The following is a 16,036-nucleotide window of genomic DNA, read 5'->3' as shown; positions in this document are numbered from 1 at the left end:
AATAGATCCAAATAATAGTCTGGGGGCTTAATAGATTTACAGCGCAAACCACAAGGACCTTTCTGAGTTTGAACTCGAAAATATCTGATTTATAATTAATAGTCGATATTTATGAGTGCATCAATATCTATGTTAGACACATGTTTTCATCCCCATCTAACTGCATAATTTATTATAGAGAGTCTTCAATTGGTTTTCCCCTGTTTTAATCCATCTTTTTATTTTATTTTATTCATCTGGTAGACGTAAATAAAAGTAAGATTACCTTATCCCCATCTCTACTACGATTGTTCTACAGACAGCACTTTTTAATATTTTTTTCATGCAATAATAAATATAAATATTAATTTAATGTCAAAACATATGTATTATTTTTTTGTTACTCATTCCAAGTTTACTTAACTAGCTCTGTCGTACAAAGAACAAAGAGCATCTCACGAACACAAGCACAAGATCTCTTATACAAAGTCAGAAGTCCGAACACATCTTTATGGCTCTAAAATTCTCATATTAGCTTATTATATTAACCATCACTTTTTGATATTTATTTATTTATTATTTTTAATGGACTTTTGTGCAATTAAAGCCTTTTAGATTTTTTTTTTACAGTACTTTATGTATTATAGTACGTTAGCTACGTATAATTTTTTAAACTTACCAAACTGATATTGTAAAGATGTTATACATATATTTTTAATATTATATTTTAAAATTATTAAGCTATAGATAGTTTACATGGGGTTAGGATATGATATAATAATAACTAAAATAGATTAATATTTAAACAAAATAGTCAAAATAGTGAAGAATATTATTGATTATGATTTTTTTAACTCGTGCTTTTTACAACCGAGTATATATGATATGATACAATAATGATGTGATTATTATTTTAAAAAACTTCGTGGTATCAAATTTGATTTACATAAAGCGGCCAGAGATGCCAAGCTCACCGAGGCCCTTTTAAAATGGGCTGGACTTTACTCAGTGACGCCCTTGCAGCCCAATTATCATCCATCTGACGTCATTCCCGTTAACGGGTCGGATCGTTCATGATCTTTATTCTCAATGGACGGCTAAGATCGAGTTTAAGCAGATCGAACAATGGAGGATACGTTATATATTCTGCTCTCTTCTGCGCATCGAAAACCCTAAATCTCCAAAAGCAAGCGGAGCACTGAAATCCGCCGCCCCTTCATTTCTCTAGATCAATCTAGTTCAAAATGGTGTAAGTATTCGAAATTCTCATGTCCTATTTTTGTTCTGTATGTAGCTCAGAATTGCATATTGTATCTGATCTTTATGTTCAGTGATGGATTTGGTTTGGATTTCGATTTGGGTGTGTAGTTTTTGTGTCTTAACTTCTTAAAGTTTTGATTTTTCGCGTGGGTGAATTGTAAAGGTTGAATTTTTAGTTCCTGCGAGCTTGATTTTGAATGGGGGTGAAGTACAGTAGCTGAACATGTCTATAATATGAACTCATTTTGATCATATTTAGTTTAGTTTTCTGTTAGTGCAGCACTTATTCATGGTTGAGTCTACTTATACGTTGAAAATGTCTATAATATGAATGATAATGAGGGACTGTTTCTCATACTCTGAAAGGCTTTAATTTGATTGTGAATTAGTGTTAAGTGAATTTTATCTTGTGGTGTACAAAGATTTTGACTACTAACTAGACAATCTTGGCTTCAAAATTTTATGCATAGTTAAAAAGTTGGTAGTTGTTTCGGTGTGGTTTCCTTGATGAAATTACATCATCACTAATCAGACTTATACATCACCTTTGGATATCGTTAGTATGGTATGTCAGGGTTGCTTCTCTTTAAACTTTAACATAGATTGCAAATTTGTAGAAAGAATTCAATCTATGCTTGACAAAATCTTTTGGCTTCTAAGTCGATGTTATTGGCTAAAAACTTTATGCATAGTTAATAAGGTAGAAATGTTTATGGTGTGTTTTCTTCAATAAGATTCGGACAACACTAATCATGCTTATATGAGAATTGAAAGATTGGGACTTGGGAGGAACATCGCCATCTTCAAGTTAATATTTCCTAGTCTTTCTTATGTGGTTATTGAAGAAACTTATCTTCTGTGCTGTTTGTTTGAGAAAGTTAGGCTATGCATTAATAGTTTTAGGAGTGATATTGTTATAGAGTCACCATTTGTGGATTTTATGTTTTTTTTCTTGAAGTCTTTTACCTCTCCTTTTGTTAAAATGGATACAATATTAGGTTTACTTAATAACACCGATGTTCTGTTGTTTTTTGTTTCTTGCTTATTAGGCAATATTCTCTGATCCGGTGTATTTTGGATCATTGGCTTACACCAGAAGCAATATAATAACCATAAGCCAAAAAGTGTAATCTCTTGAACTGTCAAAAAGTGTAATCTCTTGAACATTCTTGTGATTTATGTTTCTTTAGTCAAATTATTCTCGGTTTTCTGAAATGTGAAATCGAGAAATCATTTTCGGAAAGGCTATTCAATGTTAGATGTATTTGATTAGATTCAATCACGAATTTTCTGTTATCAGAAGGTTGTTTCTTCACATGGAAATCATTCACCTCATGATCTACATTAATCCATTCGTATTATGTTTGAATCTTGGCAGGGAAGAGGTTGCTGTTGAAACCGCTGCTCCAATCCTTGGAGAGCCAATGGATGTAATGACTGCTCTGCAGCTTGTGTTGAAGAAGTCATTGGCTCATGATGGTCTTGTCCGTGGTCTTCATGAAGGTGCCAAGGCCATTGAGAAGCATGCTGCTCAGCTTTGTGTGCTTGCCGAAGATTGCGACCAACCAGACTATGTCAAGTTGGTGAAGGCACTTTGCACTGACCACAATGTGCACTTAGTTACAGTTCCAAGTGCTAAGACTCTGGGAGAGTGGGCTGGGGTTAGTGATTTGCTCATCTTTTATTTCTCTTCTTGCATGTGTCTTGTCTTGTCTAGTTTATATTCTCTAGCACAGTTTACATATTATTATGCAGTGTCATGTTTTCTTGATCTTAGAAAACTGTTTCAATTGCAAACTCCATTTCTAGTTTATATTCTCTAGCACAATTTAAGTTTGTTTGAAACTCTTCCTACCTTTCAATTGCAAACTCCATTTCTTAGAATCATTTCCTTCAGAACGTTATTGTTTATATTATAGAGATATCTAGTAATTTATTGTCTTTATATAAAGATAGCGCCAGCTAGATTAGATTTTATTTACCCCATGTAAATTACAATTCGCGTAAAGCCATCCCTTGCTTCAGTTATTTGCTCCTGTCTTCTTCTAGACTAGATTGATTGTAAGATTCAACCATATGCACACTTAATGGTTAGGGCTATTTGCATGGACTTCAGATCTACTACAATGGGGTGGTGTACATATTTGATGGCATCGATCTGTTGCTTTCTAGTCGAACTAATGTTCAGTCTCAAATTTTTATTGATGATGTTAAAATTGCATGGAGTTACTGTTGTATCCTCTATCCATGTTCCATTTCATGGACCTAACTACCTAATATAGATGATGTTTCGTTATGTGAACCTTGAGAGTTAGTTTTGGCATGAATCGTATTTTTTGTTTTGTGTTTCAACTACTAATTCAACTATTTTCCATTACACTTGCAGCTTTGCAAGATTGATTCTGAGGGTAAGGCAAGGAAAGTTGTCGGATGCTCTTGTGTAGTTGTCAAGGTAAGTGCTTGTTTGTTAACATTTGTAAATTGTGAGGGGTTTGGTACACAGAAAATTGCAACTGTAATTGTACTTCTTATTTGCACAAGGAATTTGCAAATTATCTTATTGGTTTATTTCACTAGGACTTTTAGTCCTTTGGCGAAAATGACTTGCAGTCTGTTGGTAGCATTTTGTATTGAAAAGCAATTGCGGTTGTATAAATTGTCTGTTATAGTCACAATTTAGTGATCAAACAGTGTCCAATTTTTATTTTTACTTTTATTTCGCACTTATTGTGTGTGCTAATCAAATTTGTTTCCCATCTTAATTTGCAGGACTATGGGGAGGAGTCTGAGGGACTTAACATTATCCAAGGTTATGTGAAGCCTGAATGAGTTCGACTATTGTTAGCTAATTACAAATCGGTCTTCTACATGTTTTGTAGACCTGTTATTATTGCGAATATGTTGGGAGGTTCTTAAATCAGTTTGCTTTTCGGTTGGAAGCCCTTTAACTCTTTTCATTTCATGATATTTAGCAAGGAGGAGAGATTGTCTTAAAACTACACTGTTCTTTTTGCCGCTTGAATTTTTATCTCAGATGTTTTTTGTGCCCCACAAATTGTAGTTCTTCAATTTGTGTTGGAATATTTTGCCCATGCTTGTTGCTTCTTTTTGGTAATTTTCTCCTATTCTTTTGGTTGCGTGGCTTTTGGATTTTCCCAAATATATTATCGCAGAAAGATAACGATGATGTTCGTGCATTCTCCTCCTTTCAATGTAAATAGTTGAGGTTTTCTTTGTCAGTGATTTGACAAACTGTCTAGAGCTTCCAAGTTCAGTAGTAATTATACGTTTCATGTCTATACGAGGACATCAGTGCAAAACATTGAGGTTTGAGAACTAGCATTCAGATCCATGAGTTTTACTTTGCTAACTGTTGAGCGAACGCTGGTCGTGAGATATACTTTTCCACACGAGCCATTGAGCTTTTTCCATGATTTCTTCACAAGTATGTAATAGTCATGGCGGGTGTTATTCGTTCCGTTTGTTTCCTTCAGGATTGTTTGGTATGACTGGGTAAATTGTCCAGGAATCCAACGTCTTGGGATTTGGATTAGGATTTTGATTTTTAAATTAGAACTCCAGACTACGTAGTATGATATTTGAACTTTTTGGTTTGATTTTCAGCCTAAAGGTGGATTCTCGAACTGAAGTTTTAGATTCACGACATTGCTTGATCCATAGCTCATAACTATTTTGCGATATAGGAAGATTTTAACTCATAACCCACGTAGAGGTCGTTCAATCCCGCAAGGCACGCGTTAGTTCAAAATTTTTGGCTTATACACATGAAAAATTTAAACTTCGTAATCATCCAAAAGTAATCACAATGTCGAATGCAAACTCAAAATGCAGTCCAACTCTTGAACAGAAGTAGCGACCAGAACGTACTTGCATCGAGTCCAACGCTTGAACGGAAGTATAGCAACTATAACACTATTTTGCAGAAAGATCACCAAAATAAAATGTATTTGCATCCAGTCCAACTCTTGAACAGAAGTAGCAACTATAAGAATACTTTCCAGAAAGATCACCAAATTAAAATATACTTTGTAACGTATATCGATTCATCTTTTGAAAACAATTATTCTAGCTATACCACTACAAGAAATAATTGTGAGCAGAAATATAAAAGCATAAATGATATAGTTACCAAGTTGACACATCTGATCGTTAATGGCTCATTTCACACGAAACTAGTAAATCATGAATTCAAGTTCTGGAAAAGCTCGGGGAGATGAGCATTGGTGAGCTTGGTCCTCTTAGTGATCTCCTTCTGCTTCTTCTGCTTCTTGGGCTTCGCTGGCAATCCATGGACTTGAGCCATGGCCCTTCTCTTTGCAGTATTAGTTGCAGGCTTCATGCCATTCTTCTGGAGATCCTTCTCGATATCGACCATGTCTCTCGGTAGCTCGATACTACGAAATAGTTGTTTGAGATCATCGTCCACTTTGATCACTGCTTTCGGGTCGTTTGGGTATACAATGTCCTCTTGTGAGTCCATGTTGGATAGTAGCCATACATTGCCTGCAGTCTTCAGAGTCTGCTCGAACATGTTATCATTTTAAATGTGACACAGTTGAAACTTATAAGTTTTGAAGGACGTTTAAATGGGGGCTGATGTGTTGCTGACATGGCAGACATCCAATCAGTCAGTTATGATCTGAATATATTGATAATTTGAGATGTAGTTTTTGGATGTATGTCATAATTGTCACTGACACATTAGCCAAGACCATGGAGGGAAGCACCGGCCGCAGTTTATTCTATAATAGAATATGATAAGGGCTACCAACATCCCAAGTCCTAATATGGATGAGGAGCCAGAAAATTTTAGCAGGGATAGGGGTACATAATGTACATACATACGTAATACAAGAAAATTGAATAAGTCAGCTGTTACATGTGGATGATCTGACAAACGAACAGAACTATTGAAACTATGATTTATTCAAACTACTATATGTAGCCATATAGTAACGATGACTAAACTACAGTGTGCTGTACTAGTCTTATAGAGTTATAACTATTCGAATGACAAAATTGAACCTGTAATTCACATGGACATGATAACAATTAACAAGGAAAGATCCAGATGTTTGTAGTACCCTATGTTGCATGGGTATGGGTAATGGTAGGGAACACAGCAAATTTGTAAAATGTAAGGTACAAGGATACAACTATATAAATATTTATACATCCATAAATTATACATTGGAATTAATAATTTATATGAGAACATGGATGATAATCAAACTTGCTATAATATGTTTCTTTTATTATGTGGTTTATAAATTGGAAAATCACTAATTTTTAAACTAGACATCCAAACAACCCTTCAAAATCATAATTTGACCTATGTCCGACGAGTTTCAAGAAGAAGATATGAAGTGTAGGATATATATATCCAAAAAAATATAACACAGGTGTTTAAAGTAAAAAATGAAGACAAACGTTTTAAAGTAAAAAATGAAGACAAACGTTTTAAAGTAATTGAGCACTTGCCCGAATAAATGTATGCATATATGCAAGGAGTGTCCAAGGAGTTTGGGTAGGGGTACAGCTACGTGTTGAGTACGGCTTCAAAGTAGAAGTACCCAGATAACATAGATAGTACCAAAGTAGTACAAAACTTACACTTTGGTTTGGATTAGTTATAGCCATAATGCTATAAAAGGATTTTTCAATGACAGTTATATAACAATCTAAATAACTGAATATAAAGGGTTTTTAGATGAAAACCACATTTACTTCCAACCAAATTAACTCTTACCACCTTAAGTTTTTATTTTTTTACAGAAACTAGCTTTACTGATCTACATGTTTCACATGTCAGACCAAAACCCGATTTCAGCCCAAAAAACACGTGAAGTTCCCATTTTACCCCCACCAGTGGCACATGCTGACCATGTGTCCAATTTTATTAAAATATGGGTTTTTTTAAATATTCCTTAAATCTTTCACATTTTGATATTAGTCTCTCTCTCTCTCTCTCTCTCCCCCCCCCCCCCCCCCCCCCCCCCTCTCTCTCTCTCTCTCTCTCTCTCTCTCTCTCTCGGCTAACCCAAATCTCCAAACCCTAGCCCAATCCCCAAACCCTAATTCCAAATCCCTAAACCTTAATCTCACCTCCTCCCAATCCTCCCTCCTCTACTCTAAGGAAATAAAAAACCCCTATATCCTCCCATAAGCCCTAACTTCACCTCTCCTCAATCCTCCCTCTCCCCCACCCTCCAGTCCAAGAAAACCCCCCTCTAAACCCTAATTTCAGCCTCCTCATAATCCTCTCCGGCAAGGACTACACTCTCCGGCGAGGACAACATCGGTGTTGGGGACTAATTTCAAAATATGATGATCTAGTGTACTAATATGAAAGTATGAAAGATTTGGGGGACTACATAAAAAATCTTTGCTTTTAATAATTAAATAAGGCACACGTGTTGTGTACGTGCTTGGGGGAGGGTATATTGGTCATTTCAAGTATTTTTTTGTGTTGATATCCGGTTTTGGTGTGACATGTGAAACATGTAGGTCAGTAAAGGTGGTTTTCGTCAAAAATAAAACTTAAGGTGGTACTTATCAATTTGGCTAAAAATAAAAATGGATTTCATCTAAAAATCCGAATATAAAACGTGCCATAAGAAGATTTCCCAAAAAGCAGTATATAATGCAATAAATATAAGCAAACTTTTGGAATAATCTTGATCAATGACAGGGCAAGGCGAAATATCATGTATGAACAATACATCAAAGGGAAATTTCTAGTTTAATTATGGACAATGACGCTATCAAGACACCTTTGCTCGTCATCTCACTATCCATCCGACTACAGTACTGCATGCCCCATTCATAGAATGCTCATCTTTACTATAGCATGAATTAGCATTATATTAGAAATAATGCCAATTATACCATTATATTTGATTCTTGACAGTTGATGGCTGATGAGGATATTATCATACACGCAACATCATTTCTGTTTAAGACCGCTATTTATGTTTCCATTTTAGTTAATTCTCCCAGACCACAACTTATTCATAGTAGAGTCAGTGTTCATGCCAGTTACCGTGACACCTCATCTAGGCTCTCCTAACCGTGTCTCATATTTCCCCTACCTGTGCCCATCTCCAGCACTCCTGAGACAATCCTTGAATACATGCACACACTTTTAGTGACATCTATTCAATTATATAATACATGTTTTAGTTTAAAACACTTGACAACTTGTCATATACTTCTTGGGCAAATATCTTATACTTCACATCCAACTCCTGCAACTTGTTAGACACGGCTTGGGTTTAGTTCAGCCCATATCCAGTTCAAAAGTATGATTTTAAACGGGTGTTTAGGTATTTATGTGAAAAACGAGCAGATTTGCAATTTATAATTTACTTAACTGTAAGAAACATAAAGATATTACAAGAATACTTTTCCTAATATAATGTAAAGGAAAAAACAAAAACCGGTCTCGTATAAATTATTAATTTCAATATGCATACATATAGTTGCATCCTGTACCCAACCTTTTACAAATTTATCGTGCTCCGTACCCGTACCCACACCAATAACTGTGCAACATTAGTGAACGTTTAGCCGTTTTTCTTGTTTCTTTTTTACTTATTTAAAGAAAGAAATAATTACTTTGCCTATATTCACAAGTAACATGAGATCTGCCCACCAGCAGCCAGCCGTCAATGTTTATTACTGCAAGGCTCTTTCTAATTCAATGGTTGCCCTTCATGCGTTGTGTGGAAATTTGGCTCCAGCCACACATGACTGGTGCCGGGTTAGGAATTGGTCGTATGGACATTGTCAATTCGTAAGTAGTGCTTTCCCAACTCTTAGTTGTACTCAAAGCCCATTTAGGATTAGGAGGTCCGTCTAGTAATTTCTTGAAAAAGAAACTCTGCAACAGAGGGCACATAAATGTGTTTTATGAACTTCTTGGTACCCTACAGCCAGTTCTTACCTTGTTTCAAAAAGAGCAATTTTCTCAAAAAATATCTCAGGAGGTGTCAATTTCCAACTGACTGCAGAAATTGGTATTTAGGATTCTCCTAAATGTTTAGCCAGAAATAACAACTATTAACAGGAGGTTCAATTTCAAACTGACGGTAGAAATTGGTAATTAGGATTCTCCCTAAATGTTTAGCCAGAAATAACAAACTACGAACAGGCAACACTGTGACACACCATGTACCCACCAACTAAAGAGCATCTTATCTCATTCTATTCTAAGAAGTACCTGTAAGTCCTCCATAACAGAGGGATAGGCATCCTTCACATCAACAACAGGGAGGCCCTCCGGATATTTCCGTATCAAAGTAAGAAGACTGTCTTTTCCTTTCAAGTCATGTTTGGACTGCATTGGAGACGAAAAGAGAGGGGAAAAACAGCAACAATCATCAGAAGAACAATTAGAATATCTATATACCAAACTTCTAACTTGGAATCAACCCATAAAAATTACGTGGCAACTCAAAAATAAAGAGATTACTCAAATCACATAAAAATGTCTGATGACAGTAGCAGTTTAATGAAAATCAAAATAACGACTATCACAAGGTAATAAACATGAATCACAATCAATAAGAAACTTCTTGGAGGTTGCAAGGACACAAAAGACATAATTAATATAATAGATGCTTAAAGGCAGTAAAACTTGCATTCAGATAGTAATTTCTTGTTGGCTAGCAAAACAACAGCGAATATAAGTAAACAGACAATAAGATAGTAATCACATGATTTACGATCAATACACTTCTTGGTTATTGTGTTACCAGCAAATTAATTTGGACTAGATAACCTAGATATATAACCAGCAACATTTCTATTTAGGCACTAGAAGGGAAAAATATCACGGGGAGGGGAAAAAACAAACGTTCCATAATAAATGCTTGAGTTTGGATGTACATTTGAACGAATCACCATTTTTTTTCTAATTATATTATGTCCGCAACCTCATACGTGCATGAAGAAGCAGAACTAAGTGTTAAGATGTCTGAAAACCTCAAGACAGTAAATCTGGAATTGGTTATTTAAAACTTTTAGTCACCAAATTTCATATTCTATTTTAAAATTATTATTCCTTCTCTAAATTCTGCAACCAAAAATGGGTCAAGAATCTCATCCGTTTAGATGTTAACAAGAAATTTGAAGAAAATATCACTATAAGGAAAAAGAAACCTGAACACTGAAAGAGTCAGATTATGAGCGAACATGCAATAGGTTTGGATAATCAATAACTTTCCAAAGGCACTATCAACATATTAAAAAACCCATAACTGAAACATGAATTACATCATTATACACGGACATGATTTATACAGATACTCATATCAGCAATTCAAGCAGTTATTCAGTTTCAAAAACTAATTCTTCTTCGCGATAGTTGACTGTATGTATGCATGTGAAAGATGATTACCTTGTAAGAGAAACGCCTCCCATCATAGCTTACTTTATGGTTATTCTTTAAACTGTCAAACACACCCTTGTTGCCATTTATGTCAACATAACACCTTTCGTTTATCTCTTCTGCTGTAAAGGCGTCCCTTGTCTGTAAAAAGTAACAAAAAGAAAATTAGTGAAGACTCTGAGAAATGCAACAGTCCCATTTTCCTATTTAAGTTAGGCCTCTGCCTCTTAATGACAAGAGATGTCAGTTATCACTTCGTATTTTCACCCCAAGATGGCTAACAAATTACAGACCCTAACAAAGGACAAACAAGTACGCCAAGCCCATTTTATTCAAGAAAGAGGTCCATATGGTCCAAGATAGGCCACGGACATCAAGGATCACTATCACACAAGTACGTGGAGCCCATAAGCTCTCTCACCATAGCCTTAACGCAGAAGCTTATGAACTATTAAGTTACCACCTATTTCTCTTCTCTCCTTCTATAACACACACTCTACTCTCTTGCTATAACATGTTTATCATCTTTTCCACAACAGGAAACTGATGACATAGTTAACACTTCCAATAAGAGGGCAATTGATCCATGGTATATTTAGCCCTTGCCCAACTCTCACGTCTTGGAAGAAGTAATGTAAAGCCCCCAACTTATGGGTGTACTTAACACTTCCAAGTGAGAGGGGAAGAGATCTATGGTTGGTTCTGCATAAAGAAGTTGCAAATTATACTTTGTGAGAGGAAAAGATTCTTTCATGGAACTAGCCAATATATTTCTTTTCTTTCTAGAGGATTAAAATGTTTTATCTATGAGACTATGACATAGATGACATCCTTGCAAACTGCAGCTCCCTATTCTTATTTGGAGTATATATATACATATATTATATGTATATATATGTATGTATGTGTGTGTGTGTGTGTGTATACAAGGATAAACTAATAGTTTAAGTTACATACAACACTAGATTAATTTTGGCCAGTGTCCCCATTGAGAACCTTGAGTCTGATAACCTTGATAGTTTTGTTCAATTAACACTACTAATATTATTCTTCTTCCAAACATGGGAAAATTTAAATGTAATATAGAGTAGACACTATACGAAAGCATATACAACATACATAAAGAAACTAATGGCACCTTAAAGATAAAGATGAAATTGTAGAAGTAAAAAAACAATGAAAAGTCCATGCCTCATAAAGAAGATCGATGACTAGCTTTATTTGTGCACCGACAGGGGACTTCCGAATGTTATTGATGTGCGTAAGCCTTTGAGTATCACTAGAAAATTTTACTGGTGCAGCAGGTTTCGCCGGGGCTGAAAGAGTGCTCGTCGAAGCCTTTTTGTGACTATTGGATGTCTTTGGGGCAGCACGTGTTGCAATGCTAGTGAGCGTGTTCTGAACCTTCTCTTGCTGTTGCTTAAACCTATTGAGGCTCTCTTGCAACGCCATCTATGAAGCTTCGGAGAACCTCTAAGGTAAATATTATAAACACAAATCAGTACAAAGGGCAATTAGCTCCACAATCCTACGCAGAAAATAATTTTTCATGCCTAAAAGAAAATTTAAGAGATTATAACTTCAAAGGCCACATCTAGCCAAACATAAGGCAAACATTCATAATTTTGCCGTCTCTTTTTGGAAAATGACTAACAAGGTGGCCTACCTGGGGAAAAATGAGAAACTATTACAAATAACTGACCAAGAAAATATATGAAGAACATGTGCATATAACCCAAGTAAATAAATTATCAGCTATTTCCTTTAATTACGATGAAGCTACACAATCATACAGATAAGAAAGAACATCCAATATGGACAACAAAAAAAAAGTTAAATGATGTAGGTGTCAAATTCAGAAGTAACTCCAATATGAACCATACATTCATAAGTTTGGGGGGGGTGATCTTATGGACTAACGAAAAACAAATTCTGGACTTCATCCAAGAAATAAATGAACCTCAATTGTGAAATACGTAATTAATCGATGACTAGCCCATCCTTCCTTTTTGACACAATTTACATGGATAGATTACCCCCAAAACCCAAAATTTCCCTAACTTATGTCCATTAGAAACTCCAAGATTCATCTAAAGGACCCAATAAGCGAAAATAAAAAATTTGTAAAAAATTCTTTCTAGGGCAGCTAAAAACGATGAATCTCATAAATATTTATCCTCTTTTTAAATTTTTGATTGACTAAATTCTCAACAAATGAAATTAAATGCAGATAATAAAAGATTGAGCAATTAGAATAGCGCGCACCTTGATCGCAATTGATCAAAGATCCGCAGTTGAGTGATGATTTTGTTAGAAAAAATAGATGAATTTTTTAAGGGCAGAAGAAGAGGAAAGGGGGGTTATTTGTTTTGTTTTCATTTTGAGGTCAGAATGATGAAGGAGAGCGATTGGGAGCTTTGATGGTTGAGGGGTTATAATAACTGGAGATGGAGTCGGGATGATAACGGGTCGTATGCGGATCGGATCCTGTAACATCCAATTGGGATCCAATTGGGTGTCCATTTTAAACATGCTGGATCAATTTTTCTATGCAGGATTTTTTGCAAAAAGGGTAATTTTGAAAGCTAAAAAAAGGCAATTGATGTGCCACAATTATTTATGCATTTTATTATTATCATATTATGTTTTTAACGACATTACTTGTTTGATAATGGCAAAATTAAACTGAAAATAATGATATACAAATATAATGAAAACATTATGCTTTCATTCGACAGGGAAGAGTAACTCTATCATAGAACTTAGAATGTGATATTTTGATTTCATTAGAAGCGCAAAAGAAAATTGTGTAAGTAAACATATTAAAAGAAGTGGAATTTTAAATAAATAAACAAATAATTACCTTTGGGATTGGCATGTTTGCCACAAAGTAACCCTAATGTTTATATAAAGTGACTGCTTGATCTTCTATTTTAAAATTTCCAAAGGTGGCAAGGGTGTAAAAACTATAATATGATAACTTCTTCCATGTCTGTATAATATTGTACATGATTATTATACTAAAAGTTGACGATTATATTAAAAAATGATAACTATTTAACTAAAAGTTCAAAATACGGAATAGAGTGTTACTTTTAATTTTTTTTATATGGATGTTCTTTGCTACTCGTACAAAACATACAATGCACTGTAATTTACTCTACAAATCATGGCCCAACAATTAGCATACATAACACAATTCATTTCCTCATAAAAATGGTATGAGATTTGCAATGTAGTTATTATTACTCAAAATTATACTAACAGTTTGTAATTAGGAGAGTTTTATAAGGTTAAAGAAGGGGTGGGGGAGGGGGGGAGTAGTAGTAGTAATAATCCAGTGAGACACAAAAGACAAACCGTGTTAGATCGTGAGCACACCTGTATGTGCATAATAATACATCCCGGTGCACATGTACATTTCTTCACCTAATACTTACAAATAACAAAGTGTTAAATTGCTAAAAAAGGCCCTATAGTTTGACCGATATTGCAAATAAGTGATCTTTATTTTAAAACCGAGTAAATAAATGCCCCAATGTTTCCATGTTAACAAACATTGTTGCTATTGTAGAGACCAAAACTCCCCTCCCACATTTAAAAGAAGAAAAATAGTTAATATAAAAGAGGAGTGGTTGTATAGTAAATTAGATGAACTTTAGGGGTATAAATTTATAGTGAAACACCATTCGACAGCTCATATGGGTATATTTCAATAATATTTTAATGGCTAACAAGAAGGGCATCAATTTGTAATATTTTTAAACCTTTGGGCATTTAATTGCAAGGTTTTGAACCTTTACAGTATTTATCTTTAGGATTAAGGGTAGGGGTGCATTCGGTTCAGATACGGTTCGAATATGACATATCATATCCATATCTGTTTTTTAAAAACGGATACGAATACGGTTCGGATATTCATCGGTAAGAAAAAGGCATTATCATATCCACATTAAACGGAAACGGTTACGGTTCGGATATTAGAGAGTCGGATACGGATATGATACCGATATTAATCGAATATTTGGGAAACGGATATGAATAGGGTATGACAAATATATATATATATATATATATATATATATATATATATATATAGAGAGAGAGAGGACATTACAAACTTACAGTTACACATCAATGTGCATTCTCTATTTATTTGTGTGTTTGTGGGTATTGGGAATGGGGGTGGAATTGGCACTTAGGTATCAGTTGAAATTTTTGAGCACTAATTTTAGTAGCTTGTAGTTCCTAATTCCGAAGCAAGTTTTAGCTTATAACTTACTACTTTAATTCAAGGTGCATGTGATCTAGAACTTCACAAAATTTTAAGCTAAATCATTTGTCAAACAAACTAGGTCTTTTCAGTTTTCAGTAAATAAAGGATAGAAAATTAGGGCTTTTTATCAAATAAATTAGGGCTTTCCACTCAACGAAGGGCTAGCAAATTACGATTTTTTATCATACAGATTAGGGCTTTTCATTCAACCAATTAGAGTTTCGAATTCACCTTAGTGTTAGAAGAAACCGAGGAGGAGAACTTTCGGAGGTCGCTGTTGATGGTCGGTCGAGCTTGAAGGCGGAGGCTTGAAGTCGGTCGAAAGCGGAGGCTTGGAGACGGCTGAAGTCGAAGGCGGAGGCTTGGAGACGGCTGAGGTCGAAGGCGGAAGTCGAAGGCGGAGCCTTTGAGATCGTCAATTTTAGGGCATTTTGATCTCTGCTATCGGGAGAATTTTCATTGAATTTAAATCGGGTCGGGTAAAGGATAAGATGGGTTGTATATATAAAGGCCCAACGGAACACTCAATTATAAAAATTACCTGAGTTATACACATCGGGATATTCAGATCATATCCGTAATGAAAATCTAAAACTAAAATCAAACTGAAATCGTATCCGGGACCGAATGAAAATCCAAAATAAAACCAAACCGAAACCGTACATGAAACCGAATGAAAAACCAAAACTAAAACCAAACCAAACCGTATCCGAATGGTTGTAATCTTTTCCTATCATATCCGCTTTCTAAATAGATACAGCTGTGGTCGGTCCCGATATATTCAGATCGTTTTGCACCCTAATTAAGAGTCACTTATTTGTAAGGTTGGTGAAACTATAAGGCTTTTTTCCACAATTTAGCCATAACAAATCTTGGAGGGCCTAAAATGCAACAATCCCCTTTAGGAAAATCTCACCATCAGCACCTCTGGATTCTGGATGCAACCACATTTTCCCCTCCCACCGAAACCCCAGCACTCACTGACGTGCGTCGCGTCCTCATCTTCTGTATCCTCCTAATTCTATTCATAGAGATCAGTTTGAAGATTCAAACCTCATTCCTTCGTCATCGCACCGATGGAGGAGGAAGGGAGACTCGCCCATGCCGCC

General features: G+C 35.3%; 2 protein-coding genes across 2 annotated transcripts; one reads left to right on the top strand and one right to left on the bottom strand.

The window, feature by feature from the left end:
• On the top strand, positions 1,107-4,308 carry LOC109819840 (40S ribosomal protein S12-like). Its single transcript, XM_020385774.1, has 4 exons — positions 1,107-1,228; positions 2,618-2,900; positions 3,626-3,691; positions 4,009-4,308. The coding sequence occupies exons 1-4, from the start codon at positions 1,224-1,226 to the stop codon at positions 4,066-4,068; spliced, it is 414 nt and encodes a 137-aa protein (XP_020241363.1). The 5' UTR covers positions 1,107-1,223; the 3' UTR covers positions 4,069-4,308.
• On the bottom strand, positions 5,233-15,393 carry LOC109819600 (general transcription factor IIE subunit 2). The gene is made up of 5 exons (XM_020385379.1): positions 15,159-15,393; positions 11,843-12,124; positions 10,661-10,792; positions 9,482-9,598; positions 5,233-5,779 (listed from the first exon to the last, which is right to left on the bottom strand). Exons 2-5 carry the CDS (start codon positions 12,101-12,103, stop codon positions 5,441-5,443), a joined length of 849 nt encoding a protein of 282 aa, XP_020240968.1. The 5' UTR covers positions 12,104-12,124; positions 15,159-15,393; the 3' UTR covers positions 5,233-5,440.

The sequence above is a fragment of the Asparagus officinalis genome, chromosome 8, assembly GCF_001876935.1.
Source record: "Asparagus officinalis chromosome 8, Aspof.V1, whole genome shotgun sequence".
In the NCBI taxonomy this organism is placed as follows: domain Eukaryota; kingdom Viridiplantae; phylum Streptophyta; class Magnoliopsida; order Asparagales; family Asparagaceae; genus Asparagus; species Asparagus officinalis.
The sequence above is the reverse complement of the archived record's forward strand: the minus strand, read 5'-3'. Positions and strand labels throughout refer to the sequence as shown.

Coding starts and splice junctions, on each gene's coding strand:
- LOC109819840 (XM_020385774.1), top strand. Junction 2,901..3,625: donor CTCTGGGAGAGTGGGCTGGG/GTTAGTGATTTG, acceptor TTACACTTGCAG/CTTTGCAAGATTGATTCTGA. Junction 3,692..4,008: donor GCTCTTGTGTAGTTGTCAAG/GTAAGTGCTTGT, acceptor CTTAATTTGCAG/GACTATGGGGAGGAGTCTGA.
- LOC109819600 (XM_020385379.1), bottom strand. CDS start 12,103: ATGGCGTTGCAAGAGAGCCTCAATAGGTTTAAGCAACAGCAAGAGAAG. Junction 10,793..11,842: donor TCATCGATCTTCTTTATGAG/GCATGGACTTTT, acceptor TACTTTTTACAG/ACAAGGGACGCCTTTACAGC. Junction 5,780..9,481: donor CTGTTATGGAGGACTTACAG/GTACTTCTTAGA, acceptor ATGTTCGAGCAG/ACTCTGAAGACTGCAGGCAA.